This window comes from Acanthochromis polyacanthus, chromosome 8 (assembly GCF_021347895.1).
Source record: "Acanthochromis polyacanthus isolate Apoly-LR-REF ecotype Palm Island chromosome 8, KAUST_Apoly_ChrSc, whole genome shotgun sequence".
NCBI classification, from domain to species: domain Eukaryota; kingdom Metazoa; phylum Chordata; class Actinopteri; family Pomacentridae; genus Acanthochromis; species Acanthochromis polyacanthus.
In genome coordinates, this window is record NC_067120.1 from 40,173,647 (window position 1) to 40,186,323 (window position 12,677).

At 43.7% G+C, this 12,677-nt stretch overlaps 1 protein-coding gene and 1 long non-coding RNA gene across 52 annotated transcripts in view; one reads left to right on the forward strand and one right to left on the reverse strand.

Annotated features, from left to right (window-relative positions):
* The window catches only part of LOC127535257 (NACHT, LRR and PYD domains-containing protein 12-like), a 76,166-nt gene that overhangs the window by 58,646 nt on the left and 4,843 nt on the right, over positions 1–12,677 (reverse strand). For 17 of the 50 annotated variants that reach the window (XR_007944094.1, XM_051952672.1, XM_051952696.1 and 14 more), the window contains 7 exons: positions 10,746–12,615; positions 7,598–7,771; positions 6,512–6,685; positions 5,711–5,884; positions 4,055–4,231; positions 1,490–1,663; positions 689–862 (listed from right to left, as the gene is read on the reverse strand). Coding sequence is in view for 49 of the 50 variants with exons in the window: in XM_051952672.1 (XP_051808632.1) it covers positions 689–862; positions 1,490–1,663; positions 4,055–4,231; positions 5,711–5,884; positions 6,512–6,685; positions 7,598–7,771; positions 10,746–12,615 (2,917 nt within the window). In the remaining variant the exon portion in view is untranslated. Of the gene's footprint in view, positions 1–688; positions 863–1,188; positions 1,664–3,253; positions 3,428–4,054; positions 4,232–5,710; positions 5,885–6,511; positions 6,686–7,597; positions 7,772–10,745; positions 12,616–12,677 lie in introns of those variants that run through there. The other 33 variants (XM_051952719.1, XM_051952713.1, XM_051952707.1 and 30 more) reach the window with 12 other exon arrangements.
* On the forward strand, positions 783–6,505 carry LOC127535260 (uncharacterized). 2 transcript variants are annotated; one of them, XR_007944096.1, is made up of 3 exons: positions 783–882; positions 1,016–1,121; positions 6,144–6,505. It is a non-coding gene; the product is annotated as an uncharacterized LOC127535260 (long non-coding RNA). The 2 variants fall into 2 exon arrangements; XR_007944095.1 differs by lacking the exon at positions 1,016–1,121 and adding an exon at positions 3,581–3,686 and having other exon boundaries at positions 785–882.

Here is a 12,677-nt window from a genome sequence, read left to right on the forward strand (position 1 = left end):
CAGTTATTCCCTGTAATATTATTACGATTACAAAGGACTACATTTAAACTTACGCATTGATCCGGGCAGCAGTGTTCTCCACGCCGTCTCTCTCTCTTTTGCAGCTGCAGCGGTGTTGCACTTCTTTCTAAAAACATGTTCAAACTCGCCATATGAGCGCGTTAAAAATTTCCAGTTCAAAAACGCAGCCTTTCGCTTCCCCGTTTCCATGGTGACTCGTCGAATTGGGGTTCCATTGATGCTGTCTTTTCAGACTTGCGGTGCACGCGCGTAACTCCGGGTCAAACTACTCCGAGTTGATTAAACCAACTCATATCAGCTGTTGTGAAACCGAAAACTCAGTTTTCTATCTCAGAGTAGATCAACTCAGAGTTGTGGAAGAAACTCAGAGTTTGTAAAACCTGCTTCGTGAAATAGGCCCCTGGAAGGCTGTCAGCTGGAATCAGCTTTATTTCCTCAACACATCAACAACAGTCGGCTTCACATCCATCAAACACACCATGACAACAAGCTTGTGGCTCCTCTGATTGGCTGACTGCCGTCTCTGTGTTTCTGTCTCCATTCTGCTCTCACAGCTTCACTGAGAAGCTGCAGGTTTACAGGAGACACTGGATCTTTGCTTTGATACTGACTGTGTTTAGTAGAAAACTGCTGGAAGCAGCAGAGACTGATGGAACCTTCTACTGACCTCAGAGTCTTCAGGATGCAGTCTGGACTCTCCACAAGATCCAACAGATGTTTCACTGATGATTCCTGCAGGTTGTTCTTGCTCAGATCCAGATGTTCCAGATGGGAGGGGTTGGACTTCAGAGCTGAGACCAGAGAATCACAGCTGATCTCTGACAAACTGCAGTTCTCCAATCTGAATAAAGAATAAAAGATGTGAGTTGAGGAGACAAAGTTCCTGCTTGAAATCATTCAGAGTTTCATCATCAGTTCAGAGCTGAAGAAATCTGGATTTCTATCCATCAAGTCAACCTTAAATCTCCTTCAAATCTTCTTTTCATACGTGCAGCTTCATCAATGAGATCTGTTCATTTATTCTACCAGAGGAGAAGCTGCTGGACCACAGAGGACAAATACATTTGCTTCCAGGACAGAAAGGTGAAAAGCATCTAAAGGTGGAGCAGCAGATAAAGCCACTGTCTTTACTTCAGTCATCTCACAGCTCCAAATGCTGGGAAGGATGAAGGAGAGAGTTTGTGCCACTGGTGAGCTTCCAGTTAAAGTGTTGCAGTGATGTGACACACAACAGGTGCTGACAGGTGAGGAGAGTTCTTCTACTCACTGACTTCTATCAGCTCAGCACAGAGAACTTTAAGGACACTTTAGCTTTGACTCTGGACTGAGTCTAGACTTTATGACTCCCTGCTACATTTAAAAAGAAAAACTCTGTGGATGATTCACAGCAGTCATTAAAACTGATGAGAAAAAAGAAACATTCAGCCAAAGATGAGAACTTTGAATCACTGAAAACATGATGTCTGACCTCAGAGTCTGCAGGATGCAGTCTGGACTCTCCACAAAACCACTCAGATGTTTCACTCCTGAATCCTTCAGGTCGTTCCAGCTCAGATCCAGATGTTCCAGATGGGAGGGGTTGGACTTCAGAGCTGAGACCAGAGAATCACAGCTGATCTCTGACAAACTGCATTTCTCCAATCTGAATAAAGAATCAAAGATGTGTATAAAATCATTGATGATCCATCAGATGTGTTCAGGTTCTGAATGTTCAGATCAACATTACTTTGTCCTCATCAATCAGCTTTTCTCTAAAAGCAGCACAGTGACTTTGTCCTTCTCTTATTGTGGATCATCATCATGTCAGCCTTCTACACACATCATCCACATGTCAGCACAACATTCATCCACCTATTCATGTCCACACATCAGTAACATGCTGCATCATCAACAGGATCAGTCAAATAAAACTCAACACAAACCAAAGAAATATTTAGACTTCACTCCCTAAACTTTGTCTCTTCAAACTGATCTGAGTTCAGAGGATCTTCCGGATCCAGATGTGACTCTTCTGTCATTCCTGCCTCTGCGGGGCCCAGATAGTGCTCTCTCCCTCCCCTCCCCTCCTCAGGTGTGTGTGGTTGGGAGCTGCAGCGACAGGTGTCTCCTATCTGCAATAATCACCAGCTGGTGCAGGAGCGGGTGGAATGTAGCCAATCAAACCTCACAATATAACCTAACGCCACTCACCTCTCAGTGGTGGATTGTGATAGAAGCCAGTAAACAGCTCCTGCATGTTCACTCCAGCCTTAAAAATTTATGTCTTTTCTTACCTCTGTTAATCCTGGCTGTCTCTCCTCTATTCTAGCACCCGGTCCTCCTGCTTCGTTTCTCCTGGTTGTCTCAGTGTTCGACTGCAGTTCTCTTCTGTGACGATCCTCCAGCTGTTGCATTCACCACCTGGATCAACTCACCTGTGCGGATTTCCCCCTGTGGCATTCCCCCATGTCCAACCTGGTGCTGCAGCTCCTCCGTTCAACACCTTGGGTTCTTCACACCATCTGGACTCCCGCTTCATCAAGGACAGCCATTCCCTTTCAGTCACTGCTAAGCCCAGTCTGAGCATCCAGTAGTCCTAGTAATGTAACGCAACCATGCCATTTGTTCTCGTAGCTTCCTTGTTTCTAGTTCAGGAATTATGGGTCTGAGTTTTTGAGTTTTCTGATGTCACAGTTCATGCCTAGTTGCTGATGTTTACTTTCGAATCGGTTTTGTTTTCTCGAGTGTTCTAGTTCAGAGTTTGTTCGTTTTTTTGATGTCCAAGTATTGGTGTAAATCTTTCTTGCTTAGGTGGTACCTAACATGAGTTGGTAACAGTTTCTGTAGTTTTTCCTCCATGTCAATAGGAGTCTCCTTGAGTTCTGAGAATACCCTGGCTCTGGTTGTAGTTTTCCAGTCACAGTTGTAGTTTTTTTGTTTTGTTTTGTATTCTGTACAGTAAACCTTTTTCTTGAACCTTCTGTCTGCCATCTCAGTTCTTGAGCCTTTGACAATTGCAACATCTTCAGCAAAAAATTACAAACATTCATTCACTTTAACAACAAACAACATTTTCTGCTACAAACACTCCACTTTTGTCATGACAAACTGAATTGAGGGGAAAAAAAAAAAAAAACATGAACCAGAGCAGACTTACAGCTTCATGGATGGAAGTTCTGTTGAACAGAAATGAGCTTCAGTTGTCATTAAACACATCAGATCGACAACAGTAACAGACAGTCAGTGAACTGACTTCAGAGTCTTCAGGATGCAGTCTGGACTCTCCAAAAAACCACTCAGATGTTTCACTCCTGAAACCGGCAGGTCGTTGTAGCTCAGGTCCAGATGTTCCAGATGGGAGGGGTTGGACTTCAGAGCTGAGACCAGAGAATCACAGGTGATCTCTGACAACCAGCAGTGCTCCAATCTGAATAAAGAATCAAAGATGTGAGTTGAGGAAACAAAGTTCCTGCTGGAAATCATCCAGAGTTTCATCATCAGTTCAGAGCTGAAGAAATCTGGATTTCTATCCATCAAGTCAACCTTAAATCTCCTTCAAATCTTCTTTTCATACGTGCAGCTTCATCAATGAGATCTGTTCATTTATTCTACCAGAGGAGAAGCTGCTGGACCACAGAGGACAAATACATTTGCTTCCAGGACAGAAAGGTGAAAAGCATCTAAAGGTGGAGCAGCAGATAAAGCCACTGTCTTTACTTCAGTCATCTCACAGCTCCAAATGCTGGAAAGGATGAAGGAGAGAGTTTGTGCCACTGGTGAGCTTCCAGTTAAAGTGTTGCAGTGATGTGACACACAACAGGTGCTGACAGGTGAGGAGAGTTCTTCTACTCACTGACTTCTATCAGCTCAGCACAGAGAACTTTAAGGACACTTTAGCTTTGACTCTTGACTGAGTCTAGACTTTATGACTCCCTGCTACATTTAAAAAGGAAAACTCTGTGGATGATTCACAGCAGTCATTAAAACTGATGAGAAAAAAGAAACATTCAGCCAAAGATGAGAACTTTGAATCACTGAAAACATGATGTCTGACCTCAGAGTCTTCAGGATGCAGTCTGGACTCTCCACAAAACCACTCAGATGTTTCACTCCTGAATCCTGAATGTTGTAGTTTCCACTCAGATCCAGATGTTCCAGATGGGAGGGGTTGAACTTCAGAGCTGAGACCAGAGAATCACAGCTGATCTCTGACAAACTGCAGCCTTCCAATCTGAATAAAGAATAACAGATGTGAGTTGAGGAGACAAAGTTCCTGCTTGAAATCAATCAGAGTTTCATCATCAGTTCAGAGCTGAAGAAGCTTCAGAAGGTCAAAGTTTAGAAAATGGAAACTCCAAGCAGCTGAAGCCAACAGGATGCAGCTTCAAACAGTCCAACAGAAGCAGTGAAGAAGAGCTCTCATTCATATTAATGACAACATGCTGCTGCTTCAATAAAGACGGAGTGACTTCAGCTCTGAAACTCTGCACCTCCACCAGTGGCTCCATCCACAAAAACTCATGCTGAGCAACAAACACAAGGAAAAACACTCGCACATTTATTTCACTTTCTGCTCACAGTCACACAAGAAGGAAACGTGGACAAAATGAGGCTCCAGACTCTAAAAGATCTTCATGTTCTGGAACCATGGAGACCTTTCAATCAGGACTCTACATTCACATCATTTCATTCTTCATCCATCTGTCATTGATGGTGGAAAGTGTCCATCACAGTTTTCAGAGGACCAGGTGACGTCTTCAAACTCTTTTCTCAAACACAAACATCTTCACTTTCTAATGACTCCAACCAGAGAAAAGAAGAAAATCAGCAGAAACTCCAGCAGAAAATCTTCCCGTTGCTCCTGATAAATGACTTCAACTCTTCATCAACTCTCACAACTTCTGCTGCTGGATTTTCTGCTCATTCAACAACTGATGGATCAGCTTCACCTTTCATCAGCAGATAAATCAAACGGCTGCATCTTGGATTTCAACATTTCACTTTCTGAACATCACATGGCTTCATCCAAGTGTTGAACCAGCAGATGCTGAATATTAGTTTCTGTCTCTCAGGATGAAAAACTGCTTCAATTACAGCTCAAACTATCAGTCCACTATTTGATGAGTCCATGGACAAAACATCAGAAACATTTCCATCATGGTTGGAGTCACTGATCCAGTAAAACACCAAACTGGTTCCAGTCTGTCCACTGTCAACACTTTCTGCTTTCTGTCACATTAAACTCAATATTTGTGCTTTTGGACTGTTGCTGGAACAAAACCAGACATTTGAAGACGTCACCTTCAACTCTGACAAAGTGGGATCAACAGTTTCCCTGTTTCTACCTTTTAGACTTTATTTACATCACTGACAGGAAAATAAAGCAGAAAATAATCCTGAGTTGCTGCCTGGTTTCAGTCTGAAGTGTAGAAAAACATGAGGTCAGATCTGAGCTGAAGATCACGTGTGTCAGAGTTTCACAGTCAATTATTCACTGGAGGATTTTTCTGCTTTTATTCAGCTTTGAAATGTGAAGCTCAACATTTCTCTGCCACAGTCAAAGGACTAAAGCAGAGAAGAAGAAAACAGACGTTCCCATGAAGATCCTCAGTGTGGATCAGTAGAACATCAGCCTGATGGCTGCAGTTTAGAGTCACCACAACTTTCCATCACATTCATCTCAGAGCACAAAGAAAACATGATGTCTGACCTCAGAGTCTTCAGGATGCAGTCTGGACTCTCCACAAAACCACTCAGATGTTTCACTCCTGAATCCTTCAGGTTGTTCCCACTCAGGTCCAGATGTTTCAGATGGGAGGGGTTGGACTTCAGAGCTGAGAACAGAGAATCACAGCTGATCTCTGACAAACTGCAGTCCTCCAATCTGAATAAAGAATCAAAGATGTGAGTTGAAGAGACAAAGTTCCTGCTTGAAATCATCCAGAGTTTCATCATCAGTTCAGAGCTGAAGAAATCTGGATTTCTATCCATCAAGTCAACCTTAAATCTCCTTCAAATCTTCTTTTCATACATGCAGCTTCATCAATGAGATCTGTTCATTTATTCTACCAGAGGAGAAGCTGCTGGACCACAGAGGACAAATACATTTGCTTCCAGGACAGAAAGGCGAAAAGCATCTAAAGGTTGAGCAGCAGATAAAGCCACTGTCTTTACTTCAGTCATCTCACAGCTCCAAATGCTGGAAAGGATGAAGGAGAGAGTTTGTGCCACTGGTGAGCTTCCAGTTAAAGTGTTGCAGTGATGTGACACACAACAGGTGCTGACAGGTGAGGAGAGTTCTTCTACTCACTGACTTCTATCAGCTCAGCACAGAGAACTTTAAGGACACTTTAGCTTTGACTCTGGACTGAGTCTAGACTTTATGACTCCCTGCTACATTTAAAAAGAAAAACTCTGTGGATGATTCACAGCAGTCATTAAAACTGATGAGAAAAAAGAAACATTCAGCCAAAGATGAGAACTTTGAATCACTGAAAACATGATGTCTGACCTCAGAGTCTTCAGGATGCAGTCTGGACTCTCCACAAAACCACTCAGATGTTTCACTCCTGAATCCTTCAGGTCGTTTCCACTCAGGTCCAGATGTTCCAGATGGGAGGGGTTGGACTTCAGAGCTGAGACCAGAGAATCACAGCTGATCTCTGACAAACTGCAGCTCCTCAATCTGAATAAAAAAAAAAAAAAAAAAAAAATCAAAGATGTGTATAAAATCATTGATGATCCATCAGATGTGTTCAGGTTCTGAATGTGCAGATCAACATTACTTTGTCCTCATCAATCAGCTTTTCTCTAAAAGCAGCACAGTGACTTTGTCCTTCTCTTATTGTGGATCATCATCATGTCAGCCTTCTACACACATCATCCACATGTCAGCACAACATTCATCCACCTATTCATGTCCACACATCAGTAACATCTGCTGACCTCAGTCCACTCTCTCATCAAAGGATCAACATCAAATCTCTTCATTCTTTCATTTATTCCATCACCTTCTTCTTCTTCTTCTGTGGAAATCAGCTTGCTAGCTTTGTCTCCTTCACATCTTCCAGTGTGTCTTCAACAACAGTCACATGTCATCTGTACATTACAGAGGGATTCTGATTCCTGCTGTCCACACTGACTGTCCACTGCTCTCTTCCTAACACAACTCCACTGGAAGGAATCACTTCATCAGCTCAGCTCACACTAACATCAAGCTTCAGCTTCTGACTCTCACTAATCAACTTCCACACTGTTGACAACTAAACTCCTCTTTGACTTCCTGAGGCTCCACTGCAGCTCAGCACAAACACTGTGGAAACACAAACATACTGACTGGATGTGTGGAAGTCACACTGCTGAAGCCTCACATCACTTTCACATCAGCTTTACATTCAGACACACAGCAGGACTGTGGATTCTGTCCTCCATCTGGAACTCTGCAGTCAGCTGATCAGGGCATTTATTCACACTTCAACAATCTCAAACATCTTCACACTGTTTTCAGGAAAATTCTCTGAATTTATCAACAAAAACTTCAAACTTCAGTCAAGGATTTAAACTGAATATATTGATAAACCATCAACAGTGAACTGACCTGAGAGTCTCCAGTTTACAGTTTGGACTCTGCAGTCCATCACAAAGATGCTTGACAGATGAATCCTCCAGGATGTTTCTACTCAGGTCCAGTTCTATCAGATGGGAGGGGTTGGACTTCAGAGCTGAGGCCACGACTTTACAGTGAAACTCTGAGAGTCCACATTCTGAAAGTCTGTAATGAGACAAAAATGATAAAACACGTTGTTATGAAAGAGGACACTTTATGTTTCCTTCATGCATTTGATAGCAGAACATCTGGACTGGTCCTGTTGGACATTTACTTCTTCACATCAGTGCTTCAGCTCATCTTCTCTGACTGTTTGACATCAAACTGAATTCCCATCAGCCTCTCTCACACCTGCACACTTTGAATCTTTCTTTGCTTTCATCTGCAGATGGAGGTGTGAAGGACACAAAATATGTCGTCACGTTTTGTGTTTGTTTGTTTGTTTTAAAACTGTGGAAATATTTCCCGTGAGGAAAAAGAAACAATAACCTTAGTCCTTGGGACTGTGGATGTATAAATGTGACAACTGTTTTAATTCAGTGGAGTTTTTGCTGGATACCTCAGTTTGGCCAGCAGGAGGCAATGCGACGTGCTTCTCGCTACGGACTCTCTTGCTACGGGCTTCCTCACTCTGCTGAGCGAGACTGAACAGGACAGAAGCACTGTTGCACGTCTCATCTTTTTATCCTGTTTTTACAGGTTAGTATGGTTTGAATATGTACAGAAATGCCACTGAACTCTGAAGGTCACTCACTGAAGGTTTGGCCTCCGTCCGTCCGTGCGTCCGTCCGTCCGTCGGAGATGAAGGGGACAGCTTTTCTCGGAAACTATTACAGCTAGGATTACGAAATTTAGTGTGTAGCTTCACACCATGGACACCTTGATCAAGTTCGAAAATGAGACCTGTGCGATAATATTTAACAGAGTTATGGCCCTTTATCACTATTTTGGATATAGACTCATACACATCACATGTGGCAGGGGATCTTGATGACCATGTCATGCACTGTTTTCCAAACGCTACTGCTTCGCCATACTTTCACCGACAGACTTCATTTAGTCTCAAAAAAAAAAAAAAAAAAAAAAAAAAAAAAGCCCCAACTCTCTTCTTTTCAGTCGTGTACATATTGTGATGGTGAGATTTATGGTTTTCCATACAGGAGCCTCCAAAAATCCCGAGGTTGAGCAAAAAATCCCATGTTAGAGCATGTGCTCCTCTGGTGCTAGGTAGAGTGTGGAGAGGGACAAAATCTGTCCGTTTTTTTTTTTACTTAAATCGCCATCCTGGCCAAACGGTACATACTACAAGGACAATCCTTTCACAGACTCTAGTCAAGACTCTCTACATTCATATGAGTCCGACATTGTTCACCTGGCACATTGTTACGTCACGCGCCAGCCCTTAATTGACGTGGGAATCTGAATCGCCCTCCATAAGGCTCAATGCAAATTTAGGCCTTGTGCTGCTTCACACACAGCGATTTTAAAACTGCCGTTTCTCGGTCATTTTTCACTCTACAGCAACATTAAACATACCGACCTCTTCCGTGACTCATTCTGCCACTCACCATCCGGTTACTTTTGAGCTACCATTCACGGTTAGCCCGTAATTAGCGACAGAACGAGACTGCAGCTGACAAGCTGTAAACTGCTGCAGGGGCGGCACTAGGTTTTCAGGACAGGGGGGGCTTAGCCCCCAGGAGATGCACAGGATGTGAGTGAGCGTTTAATTTTACAGCTAACAATTTAGTGTGTAGCTTCACACCATGGACACCTTGATCAAGTTCGAAAATGAGACCTGTGCAATAATATTTAACAGAGTTATGGCCCTTTATCACTATTTTGGATATAGACTCATACACATCACATGTGGCAGGGGATATTGATGACCATGTCATCTTGTTCATAATGGCTGTCGTTCTTCAGCTCATGCTTTATTTTAGCTCACTCGTAATGATTTCTTTGTGTATGTTTCACTTATCAGTGAGGTTAAAAGGGATTAATTTAAGATCCTGAACTGTGTACATTTGTAAAAATGTTTTATTTTAATTAGTATTGAAACTAAAGCTAACTTTTGACTCAGTTTGAGAACTGAATGGCTGAAAAATGCAGTATTTTAAGTACTGATATCTCTGTTGATGCAGTTTAGGCTGGTCAGTGCAGCCTGTCCTCAAAAGAAAAATGACCACATAGGTCGTCTGTACACGCCCATATTACGACCGCATGTTACGTTTTGACGTTTCCGACCTCTAGCGGTTGAGTAAATATCGACACTCCGGTGTGTCAGCTGAAACGTCACCATGAACAAACTTTAAACAAACACTATCCCTGTCCCTATCCCTAACTGTAGCCTTAACCATAACCCTAAACCTGTGTTGCAAAAGTGAGAAAAAAGCCATTTTGCGATGGAAAAGCCGTTTCGCGAATTAAATCCCGTAATGCGTTCGTTTTCCCCGTAGGGGCGCAAACGTTCATACGACCACATAGGTCGTATTCCAGTGCAAACGACCTATGCGGTCGTATGAATTTGAGGACTTGTTGGTCAGTGTGTCAGTATCTTTGATTTGTGATTGTGAGTGAAGTAATGTTGAACATCAACGAATCAAATGTAGAATGTAATGGAAAAGAATGATTTGATTTGTCATAATGAGTATTAAACACTCTGCTGAGCGAGGCTAAACAGGACAGAAGCACTGTTGCACGTCTCATCTTTTCATCCTGTTTTTACAGGAACCTTATCTGTTTACGGGTGTCCGATCTGATACCTGTAACAGAGGCCAGAAGATGAAAAAAGATTTCAGAAGCTCCTCATGTGATAATAACTTCACTGCTTCACTGAAAACTGTAAAATGCTTCTACATAAATAACCTCTACAGTTCTTCATGTGTTTCAGCAGATCTGCATGTTTCCTCCATCAGCCAACTGAAGAACCTCAGAAGAACAAACTGTCTGGTGGAACAATTATTAGAATCACAGCATTTGAAGCAGCTGAAGAACATCTGAGACGAAACACAGCTGACATGATGTTTGAAATAAACAAGTGGAACATGAAGAAGAATGAGATGTTCTAGTGAGAACATCTGAAGAACTGAACTCCTGATCTACTCTGACTGATCATGTTCATCACATCTGGACTCACCGAAACTTTCTGCAGTTCCTCACAGCTGGAATCAGTCTCCGTTTTCCCTCATCTGATGTGTTGTACTTGTCAAGGTCCAACTCCTCCAAAACCTCCTCTGACAGCTGCAGCATGTAGGCCAGAGCTGAGCACTGGATCTCAGAGAGTTTCTTCTCTAATCTGTTCTCTGACTGCAGGAACTCTTGGATCTCCTGATGTACTGAGAGATCCTTCATCTCCATCAGACAGTGGAAGATGTTGATGCATCTGTCTGGAGAAATTCCATAAATGGTTGTGTCAGGAAGGTTGTTGATGACTCTCTGGATCATTTCTGGACGGTTCTCTGTCTGACCCAGCAGACCTCCTAAGACTCTCTGGTTGGACTCCAGATAGAGGCCATGAAGGAAGCGAACAAACAGGTCCAGGTGACCATTTCTACTTCTGAGGGATTTCTTCATGACTTTGTCCAGGAAAACATCCAGGGATGAGATGTCTGTGTCAACATTATCATCATCATCGTCGTCCTCCTCCTCCTCATCATCACCATAAAGTTCATCATCATCAACATAAAGATCTTTCTGTTCTTCTCCCAGGAACTTCTCCAGAACCTCAGTCTTCTTGTTGGTGTAACAGTGGAACATGTAGACTGCAGCCAGAAACTCCTGAATGCTCAGATGAACAAAGCAGTAGACTGGTTTCTGGAACATCTCACACTCTCTCCTGAAGATCTGGGTACAAACTCCTGACAACACCGAGGCCTCTGTCACATCCAGACCACACTGCTCCAGGTCTTCTTGGTAGAACATGATGTTTCCTTTCTCCAGATGTTCAAAGGCCAGCCTCCCCAGCTTCAGAAGAACTTCCCTGTCAGACTCCGTCAGCTCCTGTGGACTCGTCTCAGGTCCCTCATGGTATTTGTTCTTCTTCCTCTGTGTCTGAACCAGCAGGAAGTGTGAGAACATGTCAGTCATGGTCTTGGGCAGCTGTCCTCTCTGCTCTGTGGTCAGCATGTGCTCCAGAACTGCAGCAGTGATCCAGCAGAACACTGGGAGTCGACACATGATGTGGAGGTTCCTGGATGTCTTCATGTGGGAGATGATTGTGCTGGAGCGCTCTTCATCACTGATCCTCCTCCTGAAGTACTCCTCCTTCTGGACGTCGGTGAAGCCTCGTACTTCTGTTAACCTGTCCACATATTTAGGAGGGATCTGATTGGCTGCCGCAGGGCGGGAAGTGATCCAGACCAGAGCCGAGGGAAGCAGATTCCCCTCCATGAGGTTGACCAGCAGAACGTCCAGCGATGACTTCTGGCTGACGTCAGACACAACCTTCTTGTTGGTGAAATCCAGTGAAAGTCTGCTTTCATCCAGACCGTCAAAGATGAACAAAAGTTTACAGACAGCCAGCTGCTCTGCCGTCACCTTCTGTAATGTTGGATGGAAAACATGGAGCAGCGTGAGAAGACTGTGCTGCTCATCTCTGATCAAGTTCAGCTCCCTGAACGGAAGCACCACCACCACACTGACGTCTTGGTTTTCTCCGCCCTCTGCCCAGTCCAGAGTGAACTTCAGCACTGAGAAGGTTTTTCCCACGCCGGCCACGCCGTTGGTCAGGACCACTCTGATGGCTCTCTGCTGCTCAGGTAAGGCTTTAAAGATGTCCTGGCACCTGATGGGAGTGTCATGGAGGCTCTTCTTGGAAGCTGTCTCCAGCTGCTCCACCTCATGTTGGACATCAGCCTCTCCACTGTGTCCCTCTGTGATGTAGAGCTCAGTGTAGATCCTGTTGAGGAGGGTTCCACCTCCTGCTTCATCACTTCCTTCAGTCACATGTTCACATCTCCTCCTCAGACTCATCTTATGTTCCTGCAGAACCTCCTGCAGACCAACACCTGCTCACAGACCAGACAAACAATCAGACTCAGCAAACACAAACATCTTTCATGTCTGGACA